This window comes from Podarcis raffonei, chromosome Z, assembly GCF_027172205.1.
Source record: "Podarcis raffonei isolate rPodRaf1 chromosome Z, rPodRaf1.pri, whole genome shotgun sequence".
Taxonomy (NCBI): domain Eukaryota; kingdom Metazoa; phylum Chordata; class Lepidosauria; order Squamata; family Lacertidae; genus Podarcis; species Podarcis raffonei.
Window position 1 is genome coordinate 3,459,960 of NC_070621.1, and position 20,403 is coordinate 3,480,362.

Below are 20,403 nucleotides of genomic sequence, written 5' to 3' on the forward strand. Positions count from 1 at the left end.
GAGCTTTTGCTTTAATTCCAGTGAATTACAGTACTACTATTATTATTTAACCACAGAGCCACCCTACCTCCTGTAGCCTCAGAAGGGGAGGGGGAGGCAGAGGAAATATCCCAAATCCTGCTATTTTCCTCCCCACCTTTCATTTTTTGTTTTGTCTTCAGAAATAGAATCCTGTGTAGAAGGGTTTCATCCTGCACCACCTATAGGGTTGACAACTTTATACTGGCCACTGCTCCTCTGTAGTTAATCAGCACCTCCATCTACAGCCATTATCCAGGCATGGTGGCATCTCTCTATGTGCCAAGAACAGCTTCACCTGATTTTGCACAATTCAAGCAGCTGTTGCAGGCACAAGAACAAGCCTGGTCAGTTGGCAACTGTGCCCACCTCTCTTTTCTGCCCTCCTTTTTTTGCCTTATAGATTTTTTTGGTAGTCTAATACCAACTTGACACACCATGTGATTTTGTGCGTGTGTGTGGTTGTGTTGTTGGTGATGAGTGTTGTGTGCTTGTGCTGCTTGCAATTCTAAACCGGATTCTGTTGCTATGGAAACGCAGCAAAGAATATCTTCTTTATAAGGCTGGGGCTTGTTTTGCAGTGGGAGTCAGCAAGAAAAAGGGACGGGTGGGGTGGGGGAGACTGGTGGGATGGGGAAGAAAACAGGGTCAAGAGTTGCTGTGACCTGAAACAGACACTTTTTTTGTCTGGAAGGTGAATTTGTGTCCATTCCCTTCCAAAACAGTTTCAATTGAACATAGACAGCAATTATCAAAGTTAATCAATAAGATGATGGAAAATTCTTAGCTTTGGGTTTATGCAAAGCTCTACTTTTTCACATTTTAAAAAAAAAATATGAAAAAGTTTCCATTCTCCCTCCCCCCTGGTTTGGGTCCTTGTAGTGCAGTTTATTTTGGGGGGGTCAAAGAAGCCCAATTCCAAACAAACAAACAAACCCCCAACCAGACAAAGATCCCAAACACATCTAAATTCCAAAAACACACCTTATGTGTTTGTTTTTAGAAGTAAAATACTTATGGAAAGAACTGCACAATGTGGTGTTTTTCTTTTGTTAAAGCAGCCTTTATGAAAACTTGACACACATTTTGAGGGTGGCCTACTTGTTCTCTTTCTCTTTTGGTGCAGTGAAATGGCCTTTGTGGAGAATTGACATGTTTTCAAACATGGGTCCTAAACTGGCAATCTTTCCATGTAGATTTATGGGGTAGGTGGGTATTTGTACATATGCGTGTATCCACAAGTCCAGTTTTACCACATGGCTTTTGAAGGCTGGATTTGCCTCAAGGTTGGGAATGTGGTTGGGAACGATTGCTCCTCTTCAGTTTTTTTCTTCTCCCCATCAATGGTTGTGATAAGCCAGTCCTCAGGCATCCATTTTAAGGTGTAAAAATCATGTGAAATTAAACACATTCATGAGCTGCGACACTGTTTCCACATCCTGTGGAAATATTGCCTTGTGGTTTCTTTGCTGTTTTGGTTGCCACTTCAAAAATCGTACCTGAATCCTCCGCATTAAGAATGCCACAGATTTAAAACTGATTTAATAGTCATTTCTTCTTCTGTGAGAACTGTAGCTTTTTGGGGGGGGGGGAGAGAGATTTCTGCCAGAAGAGTCTCAGCAGCCTTATCACCAGGGTTGCCTTTTACATTCCCAGAATCCTTTGGGGTGGAAGCCATGTTTTCCTCCCTCTTTTTATTTGTTTGACACATAGAGACATTGCTTTATGAGGGGTCCCATAAATATGAAAAGTGCCATTGGAGCTGGCAAGGCATCTTTTGTGACCATTTTGGCAACTTGTTTTTCACTGCCCATGGCAGCCATTTCGTGCTGGCACCCACACCACTTTTATCAATACATGAGTACTGGCATCTCAAACCCCCACTCCCCCCAAAAAGCATAGGGAACTAGTATAAAAAGTACCAGCTGCACATAACTTTACCCATAACCACTACTTGTATTTTAATAGATTTGTTTGTGCCTAGTGCTTTGCCAGCAGAATTTTATCGTGCGCTCGTTAAAGGGTTGACATAGTAAAAGCGGGAAATGCTGTATCAATATATTTAGTTATATATGGACAGGGTCAGATAATAAAGTTGTTGTGAAGAAGACAGAAATGATATTGGACAATGTGAACCATAAATAGCTTTCTGTATAAACTGTTGCTTCATATAAACATTGTTTAAATTGCTCATGCACCTGTGCTTAACAAATCTCCCCATAGTCGTTAGATCCAGCAAATTGTTAAACTTAAATCTATATTTTTCTTTTCTTCCTGTATTTGGGGGGGGGGGGTTAAGAGATAAAAGCTTAAATTGTTTTAAATCTCTAGATGTGTTAAATTTTTCCTTCTCTGAATCTCAGATAAATTATGTCAGCCCTAAGCACTTCATTTCTCTTTTCACTTCCATCTAACTGGAATTTTTCAAGTACTGAGTTGATATTATTAAATGCTCAGCTTGGTTATCTCTGTTCCTTGCTAGGATGTTGCAAGGAATAGAGATATGTGATATGGGGCCATGATTATCCCCATATCACAGCTGAGGCTGACCCAAGAGGGGTTTGTGCCAGCAAACACACAGATTCAAGGCCTTTGCAGGTCATACTGCTTTGCAACTCTTGCGAAGCAGATCAAATCTTGCTTGCCACGTTGCAGTATATGGCAGATGACCCCATGGGGACGGTAACCACATACACTCGTACACTCTGGGAAGTGTGCAGTTGGTTTGTTGATTTTGTTTATACCCCACCTTTTTCCAAGAACCAGGTCTCAAGGAGGCTTACAAAGAATTAAAACGAGCATGGCTAAAAAAACAGAAAGCCAGAAACATATAAAAGATGGTTGTTTAAAAGTAATTAAGCTACAGTGAAAGTAACATAATGTAAAGCCTGACCCCCACAAACCTACAGTGGTACCTCTGGTTACGTACTCAATTCGTTCCGGAGGTCCGTTCTTAATCTAGAACTGTTCTTAACCTGAAGCACCACTTTAGCTAATGGGGCCTCCTGCTGCCGCCGCGCCGCTGGAGCACGATTTCTGTTCTCATCCTGAAGCAAAGTTCTTAACCCGAGGTATTGTTTCTGGGTTAGCGGAGTCTGTAACCTGAAGCATATGTAACCCAAGGTACCACTGTATTAAAATACAGATAGCGAAAACAAGTGGTGGACATTGCTTTAGTGACCATCTGCAACAACCAACATAATCCGCTCCAGATGAATGTTTATTTATTATTTATTCATTGCATTTATAACCCTCCTCTTTCTCCAAGGAGCTCAAGTTGGCGTACATGGTCCTCCCCATCCTTGTTTAATCCCCCAACAACCCTGTGAGGTGAGTTAGACTGAGAGGTGGTGGCCGGCCCAAGGCTACCCAGTCAGCTTCATGGCTGAGTAGGGATTCGAACCCTGGCCTCTCCCAGGCCCTATTCCAACACTCTTAACAACTACACCACACTGGGCTACAACTCCCATTAACCGCTGCCATTATGCTCAATGGTTGGGGGTGGTGGGTGTTGCAGGCCACTGAAACTTTCTCTGTCCTTCCAATATCATTTTCGTGTCCAGATTATGGTTCCTTGTGGGAGTGTTGCTGGGTGCTTTCAAGACATGGGAGCAACATGCCTGTGGCGTATTCTAGTTTATATGAGAAGGTGCAAGTTTCGGCTGAAGCTTCTATTTATTTTTATTCCATAAAATTTATATACGAATTGATTATAACACACACAAACACCGACCGCTGCCAAAGAAAACGCAGAGTCGTTTATGGAAAGAATTTTCGTGAGAAAGAAAATGAGAAACCCTGGCTTGTTGCTACCAACACATACCATTCAGTGGGAGGTGCTTTCAGGATTTTCTAGGTACACTGTAGTGGATTGGGCCCTCTCCCCCACCCACAATTTGTTGACAATAACCTGTTCATTATGCACAAGTTAAAGCTGGAAGTCTTGCCTGGCATCTTAGCATTTACAAGGCTCCTGTGTACAGCAACCACAGACCAACATGGCCAGAAAGCAAATTTAGGTGGTGTGCAGTCCAGCCACCCTGTAAGCCATGCTGTTGTTGCTTTAGAAGTTGAGGGGCGAAGGGACAGGATATCTAGAGCCCCACACAAAAGAATGGGGCACCTCCTGCATTGGCCCTGTCTCCCTGAATCTTGTGACTGTGTCGTGAATTGGCTCCTCTTCCTTATACACCTGCCTGGACCCTTAAAATCAAAGAAGGTAGGAGGTGGGGCAGGGCCTTTTCAGTAGTGGCCCATGGTTACAGGGTGGCCTCCCCAGAGAAACTTGCTTGGTGTTCACATTGTTGTCTTTTGGGTGCCTGGTGAAGATCTTTGTATCCCACCAGACATTTTACTGAGGGCTTTTAAAAATTATTTGCACTGTTCTTGTTTTCTGTTTTAAGATTTCACAGGGAACCTTTTGTTAATGAGTAATGAATAACAGTGGGTAGGAAGAAAAACCTCTTCGGTCAGTGAATGAGGCTGTCCTTACGTGACTAATCACAGATGCAGCCACTGTATTATAAAGGATGGTGTTTGCAGTTCTGGTGACTAGGGGTAACCTTTTCCCAGTTATTCTGTGCTCTCTGTCTGTAAAATATTGGTCTGCCTCACAGGCTTGTGGATAAGTCGTTACCATTATTAGTCTTGGTAAAACCTTCTTTCTTGCTTTTTTCAAAAGCTAGAGCAGAAATACTAGTGACATCTCTGAAATCTCAAAGCAAAACAAGTTTACTCCACCCTGAACTTGACACTGCCTGGCAGAAGCTGGCAAAGAAAGTGGGTGTTAATGTTTCATGGCACAGAGTGGCAATTGTCAGAGAACTCTCCCCTCCAACAACAAGTAAACAAGGGGAGGGGCAATCTCCAAGAACAATGGTTGACACCCAAGCTGGGCTGGTTGCAGAGAGGAGCAGATTCTGTTTCCCTGGAGGAGACTTTGGAAGGAGTTTGCCCCTTAGGATGAAGGCCAGTTTAACAATTATGCCAACCAATCTGCATGACTTCTGAGTACAGTTTGCTCCAAAACTAACATAATGAACACCAATAGGTACAAATGTAAGGTTCTATATTTAGGCAGGAATAACCGGCTGCACAAATACAAGATGAGGGACACCTAGCTTGACACCAGTGTGTGTGTGAAAAGGATCTAGGGGTCTTCATAGATCACAGTCTTGACCTGAGTCAACAGTGTGATGCAGCAGCAGAAAAAGCTGATGCTATTCTAGGCTGCATCAACAGAAGTCTAGTGTCCAAATCAAGGGAAGGAATAGTATCACTCTCTTCTCCCTTGGTCAGGCCACACCTGGAGTCTTGTGTCCAGTTCTGGGTACTGTAATTTAAGAAGGATGTTGACAAGGTGGAAGGTGTGCAGAGGAGGGCGACCAAGATGATCAAGGGTCTGGAGACAAAAGTCTTAAGAGGCATATAAGATGGGGGAACACCTGGCTTGTCAGTTGTACATGAGAAAAGGATCTAGGGGTCTTGGTGGACCACAAGCTTAACATGAATCAACAGTGTGATGGAGTAGCAAAAAAAAACCATGCTGTTCTAGACTGCATCAACAAAAGTATAGTGTCCATATCAAAGAAAGTAATACTACCCCTCTATTCTGGTCAGACCACACCTGGAGTCATGTGTCCAGTTCTGGGCACCACAGTTTAAAAGGATACTGACAAGCTGGAAGATGTGCAGAGGAGGGAGGCCAGGATAATCAAGGGTCTGGAAACCAAGCCTTATGAGGAATGGTTGAGGGAGTTGGATTATGTTTAGCCTGGAGAAGAGAGGACTGAGTGGGGTTATGATCGCCATCTTCAAAACTGAAGGGCAATCCCATGAAAGATGGAACACGTTTGTTTTCTGTTGCTCTGCGGGGTAGGACCCAAACCAATGGATTCAAATGAAAAGAAAGGAGATTTCAGCTAAACATTAGGAAGAACTCTCTGATGGTAAGAGCTATTCAGCAGTGGAACAGACTATCTTGGAAGACTTTCCTTAACTGGAGGTTTTTAAGTAGATCTTGGATGGGCAGCTCTCGTGGATTCTTTAGATGCAATTCCTGCATTGGAGGGGGTTGGACTAGATTACTTTTGGCATCCCTTCCAGCTTTATAATCATATTCTATAATTATTCTATAAATATATTCTCCATGCACACATCTACTTTGTAATCCCCTGGATGCACAAAACATTTCCTCATAGATGAATCAGGAATGGCTTTCTTGCGGCATTCTACCCTTGCCCTTGCCTCCCCTTGCCCTCTGGCTGAACCTCGCAATGATTGCATCAGTGTGGAGGGCAGCATATAAGATAATGCATCCCTTCCAGGCAGGAGAGGGAAATCTCCACCTGTGCGTTGCATCTGCACATGGGAGTACGAGGTCAGGGCAAGGGACAAAGTCACACGCAAAGATTCCACTAGCTGCTAATCTGGCAGATGTTTCAGAACAAGCATGCAAGGCTTTCTGGTAATTTATCTTCCTGCCTCTGGCAAAGTCCTCTCAGATAAGACATCACAGCACTTCTGTTGTCTTCCAGGACGGATAATTCCTTTACTCCCTCACAAGTACTGACTCAGAGGATGGGCAATGTGGTTTCCTGTGCCAGCTGTGTCATCAGTGGGAGGCTATATTGTTGGACATCTGCCTTTCTTTACTGTCCATCTTAACAAGTGCCCCTTCAACTGCCTCATGAGACTTGGCTAGATAAGAAAATAGGAAGCGAATTCGCCCTCTGTGTGCTATTGGTTTACACATTCCTGGAGCTTAGATGGCAAATTATTGCAGCACCTTATACATAGGGCTTCCTTTGAAGATGGTTCAGAAAGTTCAGCTAGGATTTGGCAGCCAGGTTGCTCACCAGGGCAAGACGGGTTGAACGTATGACACAGATTCTGGCCTGGCTGCACTGGCTGCCGGTTAGTTTCCAGGCCCAATTCAAAGGTTTTGACCTATGAAGCCTTCAGTGGCTCAGGACCACAGTACCACAAGGACTGCCTCTCTCCATGTGAATCTACCCAGATCCTGCAATCATCCTCTGAGGCCCTTCTTTGTGTGCCCCCTCCCTAAGAGGTCCAGAGGGTGGCAACATGAGAAGGGATCTTTTCACCACTGGCTCCCCATTTGTGGAATTCTTTCCCTAGGGAGGTTCGGCTGGCGCCTCCGTTGTACACCTTTAGGCACCAAGCGAAAACTTTCTTCTTTAACCAGGCCTTTGACTGATTAAACAGTCTGTGGACTAGGGGCGGGGTGTTATTGTTTTTATTTGTTATTAGGTTACATATTTTTCTGCTTATATATATATTGTAAACCACCCTGTGAACCTCTGGTGAAAGGTGGTATAATTTTTTATTATTATTAATAATAATAATAATAGCTGTCACCTGTCAGCAGTCATTCCTTCAGCTCTGCTGAAAGACCAGCTCCATCAGATACCTCCTTTCCCCCGAACTGTTTTTATACCACCTGTTCATTATAAGTACTACTGTTTAAGAACTGGAGCCTGAGCTTGCTTTTTTCCTCTTCCTTCTCTGCTCCCTTTTCCTTGTGTGTTGTGCTGCTTTAGATTATAAACCCACAGGCAGGGAATGCCTTGTTTTAACTGACTACACTTTAAGCCACTCTGAAAGCCTTTTTGACTGAAGCGGGGAGAGGCGTGTTGGCTGACTCAGTGTCTCTCCTGAGAGTACCTGTAGGTGTATGGGAGGGGATGCAATGTCTTGAAAAGAAAGCTATCTTTCAAAGTTAATCCAACAACCAAGCCTGGCGAATCCCCCAATGTCTCTTCACCCCACACACATACATATTTCCGGAAGGCATCTTAAAATCACCACCTGCAGGGGAAGTGGAGCAGGATTGGGAGGGGTGGCAGAGAACTTTCTGTATTAATTACAGCAAATAATTCTGTGGCACTCTTAGAGACGAAAGTTTATGCTATGATGAAATCTCTAAAGACCGCTTCCCAGCTGCAGCTGCTTTGCAGGTTTGATTCAAACTCACACCGGCAAAATCAGAGTGCCCAGCTGAAGTGCATCAAGCACTCTTTAAACTAAATCCATTATTTTTTAATTTGCACTTGTAACAGAAAAAACTCCTAATATAATCATTATGATAAAAATAATGATTGACAAAAAGCCATTACCAGCTGACGTTAACCAGAAAATGTTCTATCAGTCACATGAGATTAATAGAACGTTTGAGTTGGTAGGTACTCAAAAAGGTCCTCTACCCCAATGCAATGCAATGTAGGAATTGCAGCTAAATAATCCCTGATAAATGGTGGTCCAATTTCTGTTTAGAAAGTTGTAGCCAAGGAGAGTGCATGACCTTCCAATGTGTGGTGTGTTCCACTGCTGAACAGCTCTTACGTTAGAAAGCTCTTCCTAGTCTCAATCTTCTTTTCTTTTGTGTGTGTGTGCAGGAAATTGGGTTTGGGAGGGTGCAATTTAGAGGCTCCATTTTTCAAATGAATAGAGAGCAGTAGATGTAGAAAACACACAATGAAAACAAATTTTTGTCGTTCAGTGTGGGAAGAGAGTTTTGTACAGTATATCTGAATTTGATGTGTAAGAAAAGAAACCCCTCCAAATGGCTTAGAAATGTTCCGAGTCTTCCTTACCCTTAGAAATGCATGATTTGTGTGTTGCTTTCACTGCAGTAAATCAGAGTCCACATATTCTTGCACTGCACCGAGATCTTTTAAAGTCCTGCAGTGCTTTCCAGTTATGGAGTGAAGAGGTTCTCTCATTATAGCCAACACCCACGTAAGAAGTTCCTTAGGAACATTGCTGTTTGATCATCCCACAAGTTGAGAAGGGCAAGTTGTGGGAGGCTTGAACGGGGCATGTAAAAGTTCATGATACCTCTTCAGAAACAGCAGCCCCAAATTTGCATGCCAGAGGACATTCTTTCCGTAAGTGGAAACGTGTCCTCTGCAGGGAATCCTTTTGTCCAAAGCAGCACCCCTTGCATTTAGAAATCAGAATTCTGAATCTCAGTAGGCCTTAATAGGAAAGTGTTCTGGATTGCAGTGCAGAGATGGAGAACACCCAAATTTATCAGGTTGACAGTCCTATGCCAGGGTGTGGGTGATTGTTGTGAACCCCGGGCATATATAGTTGCTTTTTAAATGGAAAAAAAATGATGCGCTGGTACTCCTTACTTGGTGAGTACTGTCACAATCTGGATATATGGTGGTGGTTCTTTGACGCTGTGCCTTGGCAGCACAAAGTGATTTGGATAAATGTGCTGAGTCATCACGGCAGTGCTCTTTAATGTGTCAGGATATTCTCCTCCTCCGCCTTCTGCAAAACATGCTCTGAATTATTTGGCTTGTGCCACACACAACACCTCGTTTACTTATTTATTTAAAAAACGCATTCTTCCCCCCTCCGTTGCGACACTAGCTTCTCTGTTGTGGCTGGGCAGGGCCCCAAAACTGACCCACTTAACCAGTAGCTGTCATCATCCATTTAAAAACCACCCAAGATTAAAAGGCAACACAAAAGCCACATAGCCAGTGCCAAAGTGTGGGTCTTTTTTTTTTTGTTTTTTGCTGTGTTTCTTCTTGTCCAGTACTGTACACAGCTGGAGACAGCCCTGAAGTCACAGGCATCCAAGGAAGCAGAATGCTGGAAGATTCGGGACAGATAAATCAGTGCAGAGTTGAACTGTCAAACTGGTTTCTTCAGGAGGCAGCGATGGCCACCAACTTGGGTGGCTTTAAAAGAGGATTGAACAGATTCTTGGATGAGGATAATAATAATAAATTTATTTATTTATACCCCACCCTCCCCGGTCAGAGCCGGGCTCAGACCAGCTAACACCAGTAAAATTACAATAAAAACATAATGGAGGGGGGAAGGGGGAGGAACCAATTTAAAATATGGGTTAAAATACAATTTAAAATGCAGCCTCATTTTAATAGTAGCCCATAAATCAAAACCATAAGGGGAGGGAAACATAAGGGTCAGACTGAGTCCAAATCAAAGGCCAGGCAAAACAGCTCTGTCTTGCAGGCCCTGCAGAAAGATGTCAAGTCCCGCAGGGCCCTGGTCTCTTGTGGCAGAGTGTTCCACCAAGTCAGGGCCAGTACTAAAAAGACCCTGGCCCTGGTTGAGACCAATCTAACCACCTTGCGACTTGGGACCTCCAAAGTGTTGTTATTTGTGGACTTTAAAGGTCCTCCGCGGGGCAGACCAGGAGAGGCGGTCCCGTAGGTACAAGGGTCCTAGGCCGCATAGGGCTTTAAAGGTCAAAACCAGCACCTTAAACCTGACCCTGTACTCCACTGGGAGCCAGTGCAGCTGGTAAAGCACTGGATGAATGTGATCCCGCAGCAAGGACCCCATAAGGAGCCTTGCCGTGGCATTCTGCACCCGCTGGTAGGGTTGTTGATGCTCCTAACCATGATGGCTCTGTTCTGCCACAATGGCTGGCGGCAGCAATGCTTCTGAATACTAGTTGCTTGAAGCCACAGGAGGGGAGAAGAAGGCTAATGTGCTCAAGTCTAGCCTGCAGGCTTCGTATAAGGGCATCTGGTTCACCACAGTAAGGATGCTGGACTAGGTGGGAGATGGCGTGGTGACATACTGTGCACTCTTGCCATTGCATGTTCTTGGTGGGATGCAAATAGGGGTGATTCATTGCTGGCGGAGTTTAGGAGTGGTTGTGGCGATGCACTTGCCAAGCATTTTAATTTCAATAAGTAAAAGAAAGGAAAGAAAAAAAGTTGACAAAGTTTTCATTTTAGCTAAAAATGAAAGCTTTCTATCTTATTGGTTACCTTTGAATGTGTTGATCTTGCTTTGGGGCTGCGTAAACGATATGTCAGAAGCTTCAGGCTGGGAATTGAGATGGGATCTGTTAATTACAGCACAATTAAAATTAGCACTTAAGCGGGAGCTTCTGATGGTCCCAGCGGCTCAGGACTAGCTGGCGAAGCTTCGGTAGATGGCAAAAGAAGTGAAATCAGAACCACTGATTTGGAAAAAGAAGAGCCCAGGGTTTGATTGTCCTTGTACTGTGCGTGGACTTAGCTGTATCTGTGGGGGCAAGGGAACCTGGAGAGCTGCCTTACACTGAATCAGAGCATTGGTCAGCCAAAGTCAGTATTGTCTACACTGAGCGGCCGTGGCTCTCCTAGGTTTCAGATGAGGAGGATCTCACAGTCCTACTTGGAGATGCCAGGGATTGAATCAGTGACCTTCTTCATGCAAAGTGGACATTCTACCACTCAGCTATGGCCCTTCTCCATAGGAGGGGCTTTCTTGCTATAGCAGCCACCATAAAGTTAAGGGAAAAGGGTAAAGATAGCAGATGGGTTCACCAAAGGTCTGTCTAGCCCGATGTCCCATTTCCCATAGTGGTCAGCCAGTTGAGTTGGAGAAGACAGAAACTGGGCAGGGGAAGCAACAGCCCTTTTCACCAGCATCCACTATTAGGGGATAGACCGCTCCTGAAAAGGAAGGCTCCATGCAGCTGTCAAGCCTAATACTCACAGATAGATCCTTCCTCCCTCCCTCTATGAATTTGTTTAATTTCTGTGAGCCAAAGGCCTTCACCATAACTTATGTCACTGAGTTTTGCAAGTTAACAGTTTGCATTGTGTGGAGCAATTCAGTGGTTTACTTAAAAAAACAAAAACATTTTTATTGGTTTTTAAACAAATACAAACCACTTGTATTAAACACTTATCCAGCAGTACATCTAATGATGCTTGTTCTATCCATTTTTTTTCAAAAAAATTATTCATTTTATAACACAAATAAAAAACACAAACAGAAAAGACAAGCCATACAAACAAATTATTATCATAACCTTATTTTTCTAAACATTGTTAAGTGGGCTTCCCCAAGTCCCACCTATCTGATTTTCATTGTACTTCATCTTTAGCAGTTTACATATATCATAATTTCTAACCATCTTTTTTTTTAATCACACTTCACATTTTATCACTTACAAATAATACCATATCTTCTACTTCTAACCCTACAGCCTATATCCACTTCCAAAGCTATTCTAAGCTTGTTCTATCCATTGACTTTGACATACACATTCAATATTCAAAGATATTACTTAACCACTCCACTGGAGGAGGGGAGTGGTCCAGATCCCCTCCCATTTGTGATCTTCAATTGGGTGGCCTAATTCTGTTTCCCGTACAATTCAAAGGCCATGAGCACCCGCCGCTTCATGATCAATTAGATTGCTCTATATTAGGAAAGTGACTTGCTTCATAAGGATTCAAACAAAGCAAGTGTTCTAGACCACCTCCCCTGCTCTCTAAACGCTGTGCAAGAGAATGAGCCTGAGCTACCTGAACCCAGGTAGTATGAGTGCCTTTTAATTTACTTTGTAGTTCCTCTTTGGAAATTGCTTTCCCTTTGGGAAGCGGGTCACAGATGGTGTGAACGCCTATGTCTTCCCAATTCTAGAACTGCTGATATTTGTCTGTGTGTCTGAAAGCTGGATGATTCAGGAACAGGAACAGTGGTAAAGGGTCAGGGACCAGTGTTTCTCCATGTTTTCCATGCCATAACCATTGATCTTGTAAACAGATTGTGTGCTTTCCTTACCTCATTCAAGGACAAATGTGAGAGTGGGTGGCCTCTTATTGAAAGTGTGGAAGGGACCATTTTGAGTTGGGCCCAATAGTCCTCTGTTCTTCTCCTGAGGGAGGGGTTCAAGTATATTTGATTTGAAAAGCAGCATAATATAACATTAAGTTAGGCATTCCCATCCCTCCTTTTGCTTTGTCTATAGAGAGTTTTGTTGCTTATCCTAGAATGCAATGGTTTACTTGAGATATTGTTGTTGTTTAGTCGTTTAGTCGTGTCCGACTCTTTGTGACCCCCTGGACCAGAGCTCGCCAGGCACTCCTGTCTTCCACTGCCTCCCGCAGTTTGGTCAAACTCATGTTTGTAGCTTCGAGAACACTGTCCAGCCATCTCGTCCTCTGTCGTCCCCTTCTCCTTGTGCCCTCCATCTTTCCCAACATCAGGGTCTTTTCCAGGGAGTCTTCTCTTCTCATGAGGTGGCCAAAGTCTTGGAGCCTCAGCTTCAGGATCTGTCCTTCCAGTGAGCACTCAGGGCTGATTTCCTTCAGAATGGGTAGATTTGATCTTCTTGCAGTCCATGGGACTTGAGATATAGGTATCTGCTATTTCTGGGGTTTTTTAACTGTTTTCGGTTACTGCATCTTATGTGTAAATCCCCTCTACAATGAATAAATTAATTATTAATAGTAATTAAAAATAATTAATGAATAATGCTTTCCTTTGTCTTCTTCCAGGCAGTTTCACTGAACGAAAGTTATAATGCTATATATAGGGGGGGGGGGAGAAAAACCTGACTCTCTTTGGCTGTGTCTCTCTTTTGTACAGACTTGCGCTGGTGGTGGTTGGGGGGAAGGCCCTGGCAAAGTTTGGGGTGCTGCTGCTCCTGCTTCTGGGTCTCTCTGACTTATTTCTCCTCCTCCTCCTTTCCCCAGTGGGTGCTGGCTTTCGAGATCTTCATCCCTTTGGTCCTCTTCTTCATTCTGCTGGGGCTACGACAGAAGAAACCCACCATCCCTGTGAAAGAAGGTAAGCAGCCCTCTGGTGTTGGGGTCAGCAGACTTTTTCAGCAGGGGACCGGTCCACTGTCCCTCAGACCTTGTGGGGACTATATTTTGAAGGAAAAAAATGAATGAATTCCTGTGCCCCACAAATAACCCAGAGATGCATTTTAAATAAAAGCACACATTCTACTCATGTAAAAACACCAGGCAGGCCCCACAAGTAACCCAGAGATGCATTTTAAATAAAAGCACACATTCTACTCATGTAAAAACATGCTGATTCCCGGACCATCCATGGGCAAGATTGAGAAGGCGATTGGGCCGTATCTGGCCCCCGGGCCTTAGTTTGCCTACCCATGCTCTGTGGACCTGGAAAGAGACCCACACATGCCAACCTTGTAAGATTAACCACCTCCATGTGGAGCCCATCACCCTCAATGAATTTGGAGTGAAATTTGAGGCCTTTCCATTTTCTCAGATCCAGCTAATCCCTTAATCCACAGGTGCAGTTTGCCTTGAATGTAGCGATGGATAAATCAGCAGGATAAACCTTTCTCACCTGCTTGCTGGAGGGAGATGTGCCCTTCATGGCTCCTTTGTGCATATGCAGTGGAGCTGTGCCAAAGTTGCCTGGTTATGAGAGCGAGATATTTGTAGGAAGTAACAGAAAATACTGGGCTGTAAAAACAACCACCACCCGAAATAGCATTGTTAGCAGTTTCTGGAAGCCCAAACCTTTGTGCTCGGGTCCTGCTTGTGGGTTTCCCTTAATGGGCATCTGGCTGGCCACTGCGAGAACAGGGTGCTGGACTAGATGGGGCATAAACCTGATCCAGAAGAACTCTTGTTATATGTTCTTTCTTTAGGTATATTCAGTAGAAACAGCCAAAGGTTTATGATGAGAAATGTTTAGTGGGTTACATATTCACGGCAGCAAGATTACAGATGGTTGGAAATTAGTGGGGGGGACGGACACCAGAGGCTTAAAATGTACGAATAAAATGCTACTATGTAATTTGGGAGAGAGCACTTTATGTGAAACTGACTCAAAAACTTCATGCGGCTGTAGGGCAGAAAAGCTTTTGCGGCTGACTTGTGGCTGCTTATCCAGCACGCAAACAAAGACTCTGCAGGACAAACTACACCTGCTGCATTGCCTAATATATGGTTGTGGTCATGTCTTCCTTTATATTGACATCAACAATGTTCAGGTTCCCTCCATGTGAAGTTTATTATTATTATTATTATTATTTAGATCTGAAATATGCCTTCAGATTGGACAAGAGGGTGGGCTGTTTGGTCATTTTCTTTTTCAATATGTAACAAAGCGGCGTGGGTTTTCTTGCAACCATAAAACTCAATAAATGTATTTAAAAAGAAACTCCAGGGGTAAACACTTTTTCACAGTGCTACCTCTGTGAAATGTTTCACACCTGTTCAGTGTTTGCCTGCAAAAGCCCAAGTTTGCCCAAGGAGGGGAGAGGAGGTGTCAGTAGCAGCCTGAAGACAGGGGAGCTTGCAGGTTCCTGAATTTTGGTTGGAGAGGCGTTCTCAATCTCTCTTCTTGAATGCTAAAACTGATGAGGCACCTCTCTCTATGCATCTGCACAAGTTAACGGCCCTGGGCCTGGATACTGAATAGAGAAGAGTGGGCAGCAACTCACACAGAGGCATAATGATCAGCCTTCTCCAAGAGCGGCTTGTCGAGCTGGTGGAACGTCTCATCATTCCACAGAGGGAACAGAAACACCCACTCTACTTGAAGTGGACTGGAAACTGAGAGCACAGAGAAGGCATGAGAAGAGCCCTGCAGCTTGACAAGGCCTCCCCTACTGTGGTGCAGGAAATTATAAAACTATGCAAGGCAAGGAGAGAGTGGATACATAAAAGTTTTTCTCCCTCTCTCACAACTTCATTGTTGACATCCAGTGAAGCTGAATGTTGGAAGATTCAGAACACTTTTTTTAAAAAAAAATAAAGGACTTATTGGTATAGTGCATAGTTAAACTATGGAACTCACTCCCTCAGGAGGCTGTGATGGCCACCAGCTTGGATGACTTTAAATAAGGATTGAACAAATCCATAGGAATGTTTGGTTCTTGCCGCCTGGTATGTTTGCAGAGCACTGGAGCAGTTGCCACACCCTCAGGATGTCTGTTGCTTTGAGAGACCAGAGCCAAACCAAATCATGGAAGGTCATAACTTGGCAGTAGAGGCCCAGCTGTGTAGGCCCTCCACTTAAAAAGAACCTCGTATAGCAGGTGATCAGGAGGAGCTTGGAGCTTTTGCCAGCTGAAACTGATCAGATGCTGGACCAGAAGAGCTCAGAGGTCTGACTTCCCAGAAAGAGTCGCACACCAGTAGAAATCTTTTCATGTCTCAAGATCAGCATGGTGGCAACCACAGCTGTAACGGTTGTCCTTACATGGAGTAAGGAGCCCCTTTGAGTTTAAGTAACCGCTTTGCAACAAATCTTTTTGGCACTACCTTCCATGCTTCAGTTGTTTGGAGAGGTGCTTTGCCAGAAAGCTACACATGCAGATGCTCTGAGGTCAAGCAGGAGGGCTAGCTAATATCTCATAAGGTAGAACCAGGGTTAAATACGACCGTAACAGATTTGAGGACTGGTGTGAAAGGGGTCTTAGTAGACCATGAGCTTAACATGAATCAACATTGTCATGCAGCAGCAAAAAAGGAATACTATCCTAACTAAGCTGCATCAACAGAAATCTTGTGTCCCAATCAAGTAATAGTATCACTCTCTTCTGCCTTGGTCAGACGACACTTGTAGTACTGTGCCATTCTGTTTTTCTAGAAAAAGAGGAGCTGGAACTCACAATGAACACCTCCCGTGTTCTCTTATAATGGCAATGCCGCCCACCTGAGAGGTACTGGAACTGAGTTCCAGCGAGTTCCGGTTGAAAAATATCCCTGGTACTGTGTCTCATTGTGGGCACCACAGTTTAAGAAGGATATTAACAAGCTGGAATGTCTGCAGAGGAGGGCGACCAAGATGACCAAGGGTTTGGAAACCAAGCCTTAGGAGGAACAGTTGAGGGAGGTGGGTACGTTTAGCCTGGAAAAGAGGAGACTGAGAAGAGATACGATAGCCATCTTCAGATGTTTGAAAGGCTGTCACATCACATGGAAGATGGAGCAACTTTGTTTTCTGCTGCCCCAGAGAGTAGGACCTGAACAAATTGATTCAAGTTACAAGAAAGGAGATTCCGACTAAACTTTAAGAATAACTTTCTTAGAGTTAAGAAAGTTTGTTAGAGAGTGGGATGGTCTGTCTCGGAAGGTGGTGGACCCTTCTTCCTTCTTCCTTGGAGGTTTGTAAGCAGAGGTTAGAGGCCGTCTGTCAGGGATTATTTAGCCATTGCTTGCAGTGCAGGGGGTTGGAATAGATGACCCTGGGGTACCTTCCAGCTCTGCAATCTATGTTTCTAAGCAGCCATTGTCACCTTTCAGTTGTATCTCCATAAAGCCATTATTGTGATGTTTATGTTTTAGGATGTTTTACTTTATCTCATACATTTTTTTTCTCTCCTCCCCACCCTCATTTTTTCTTTCTCCCCATCTTTGAAATATGCTTTGTGTGTCTCCTCTAGTCTGTAAGTTGAGTTTCCCTTTTCTTTTTCTCTCCTCCCCCTCCTTTTGCTTTGCCCAAATTATTCTGGGGAAATGTGGCCATATTGACTCAACCCAGCTTTCACCAACCTGGTGTTCTCCAGATGTTTTGGACTAGAACTCCTATCTGCCTCTCCAAGCACACCCATGCTTCCAGCATCAGCATCATCTAGCTGTGCTGCCTGAGGCTGATGGAAATTGTACTTCAAAACATCTGGATGGCACCAGATTGGCATAAGCTCATCTAACCCTTTGGACTTCTGCAACTAATATATAACTCAATTTAACCCTCATTTTTCTCACCCTTCCACTTCCTTCTTAAATTGTTGGGATGCTATTGAAATCATAGTGCTGTAAATTGTGCACCTAAGCGGAGCAAAGATCTCTGCAGATTTTAATCTGCAGCTAAGCCAGATTCAGTCATCTGTTTGCAACAGTTTGATACCAAAGAGCCTTAAAAGTCTGAGTTGATGGGATACCATCAACAATGGTATCCCACTGTTCACAATATGCTTTGCTCACCATACTCTAGATCCACCAGCCTTTTAGTTCCATTTGTGGCTTAGCTTTCCTTCCTCGCTTTGCATTCCCAATCCTCGTTTTGTCTCCTGACTAGCTGCAGTTTGGGGAACTAAATACATATACAGATCTACAAGTGATGGGCCAAAGGCTATATAGAAGGCATAGGGTGGTTTGTGGTGTGCTTATTCGTCTCTTGCTACTCACCAACCTTCTTTCTCTTTCCTTCTAACCTACCTTCACCCTAGGATGTTTTTAACTGGCCAGCCAGAGAGTAATGCTCCTTTGAAAGGGATGGAAGGTCATTGGTTGCCTCACTCTCCACGGAAGCAAACAGGATTTTAATTCATTAGGCTTCAGGGATCTTTTTCTTCTTTGACTTTAAACCTAGAGAGTAGCAAGTAAACTTAGTGTTGAGCTCCTAAACACGCTCAGTCAGAAGTAGATGCAGACTGGAGCTACCAAACTTGACACCGTCAGTGGTGTCTGGTGAGTGGATCTGTGCACATTGGCACAATGGCATCCCTTAATCCTCCTTTTCTTCCTTTGCGTCATGCTTGCTGGTGTCATTTGGCAGTTTGAGGATTGTGTGCTATTAGTTGAATTGCCCTGTGGATGCCTATAATCCAGCAAGTTTTAAAATAATCAGTTTTGACATCAATTTCAAACATTTGGGGGCTGCAAATACTCTTCCATTATGACTCAGAAATAAAGAGGTTTTGGAGAAATGTTAACCTTTGAAATTTGGAGAGCAATGGGCTTAGCATCTGAATAAGCACTGAATTCTGAAACGCAAGGGAGAATTTTGTCTTGATTCTATGCCCCACTTTGTAATGAGTGTGCACCGTCACACCACATGGGTTTTGTATGTGGGTGTGGGTGCAAATAGCCATTCAGTATCGGCTTCTATCTGTTGACTTTATATCATGAGCAAAGTGGAGAGGATGACTTCTGACCCTTCAGCCCTCTGAGCTGCACTCTCTGAATACTGTTTAACTTAACTGAAGAAACTTAACTAGCTGGTACTGATCCAGCACGTGCGCTACTCTCTGAACTACTTGTGGGTCTCCCTGCCCTATAAATTCCCGCCTCCCCTCCTCTTTCTTCTCCCCTTCTCTAGCATACTACACAGCAGCCCCTCTCACCTCTGCTGGGATCTTGCCAGTGATGCAATCCCTGTGTCCCGATGGACAACGAGATGAATTTGGCTTCTTGCAATATTCCAACTCCACGTGAGTCCACCTCTTTGTTTCCTAACCTACGCGGGAATCGTCTTCCATCTGAAGGGGGCACCATGTTGGCAAAGACTCCATTATACAGTGGCCTGGTCAAATAAGAGAGAAAGGCTTCATATATACAGCGAATGCACCTTCTCTGATGCCAATAGGCAGGGAGTTCCAAAGTTTGGGTGCTGCCGCATTAAAATATTCGATTTCTTACAACTGCAGGACAGTATTGTGTGTCACCTCGTAACAGTGTCTGTTCCACTGATTTATACATTTGAATGGGGACATAGCCAATAAGGTTATCCTGCAATGATGGTCTTTTAGGCGGGGCATTTAAAATTCCATGTGCATAATGCAAAGTCTGTGTGCATACACACACGCGCGTTTTAGAGGAGTATTGACATAAGCAGCCAAGTGTCTGGTAGGTAGCAGCAGAAGGTTTCATGGGCATGGACTTTGTGCTACCAGATGCAGGGCCTGTTTTCCTAAGCTGACACATGTGGGTGCAGAAGGTGGAAAAATCATAAGAGGCAGGATTAAATGATGATAAAAGGCAATGGTGATAAAATGTAAACAGCACAGTCTGTGCTAATTTGATGAAAGGTTAAATGCATGCAAATTAAACACAGTGATGATTCATAACAGCAGTTCTTGGAAGTAACATTATTATTGCTAAGCTGATCAGCACCTGTAATCAGCGGCGTAGCCAGCAGCTCGGGCACCTGGAGCGGCACACATGCCGGGCAACCAGGGGCCGCCCATGTGGGTGATCAGCAAGGCGATCTGTGGCGATCCCCGCCCAGGGGGGATTTTGTCACCCCCCTCAGAGATGGCACCCGGGGCGCACCACACACCCCTTCCTACACCTCTGCCTATAATGCAGCAGGAAGCCACTGGTGTTTTTTATCCAGCGGTAGCCCTGCTCAGAGTAGACCCACTGAAGTTAATTGGCATCACTAAAAGGCTCATTATTTACAACAATTCTACTCTGAATGAAATTTAGTCGCATGCAACCCATTGTCTCAGTTCAGGCCTGAACACCCAGAACAAAATTTTATCATTCTTAGTTTCAAGCCAGCTGAATTCCTCTGTTAGAGAAAACTGCAGTGTCACAAAGAGTTGCAGCCCAGCTGATTTGCTCCAGGTGCACCTGTTGGAGGTGTGGTGTTGACACTTCCTCCTTCCCCACTCAGTGCCCCCTCCTTTGCAGCTGTGATAACTCTTGGCTGGTTGGTCCTTTCTCTTAGAGTAACGCAGTTGCTGGAGCGGCTCAACGAAGTGGTGGAGAAGAGTAACCTGTTTGATCCAGATCATGCTGGCCTGGAGGAGGAGCTGGAGTCCTTACGGCGCCACCTGGAGTCTCTCAGCAGCAGTGAACCCAACACCATGGAGACTCATTTCAGCAACCGGGCAGGTGAGGTCCAAGGCTGGACCTTGCAGGGCGAATATCTGTA

The 20,403-nt window shown here is 44.3% G+C and overlaps 1 protein-coding gene across 2 annotated transcripts in view; it reads left to right on the forward strand.

The window, feature by feature from the left end:
- ABCA2 (ATP binding cassette subfamily A member 2) overlaps positions 1 to 20,403 on the forward strand; it is a 104,934-nt gene that overhangs the window by 14,612 nt on the left and 69,919 nt on the right. For both annotated transcript variants that reach the window (XM_053374978.1, XM_053374979.1), the window contains exons 3-5: positions 13,506 to 13,599; positions 18,844 to 18,955; positions 20,197 to 20,363. In XM_053374978.1, coding sequence (XP_053230953.1) covers positions 13,506 to 13,599; positions 18,844 to 18,955; positions 20,197 to 20,363 — 373 coding nt within the window. The remainder of the gene's footprint in view (positions 1 to 13,505; positions 13,600 to 18,843; positions 18,956 to 20,196; positions 20,364 to 20,403) is intronic.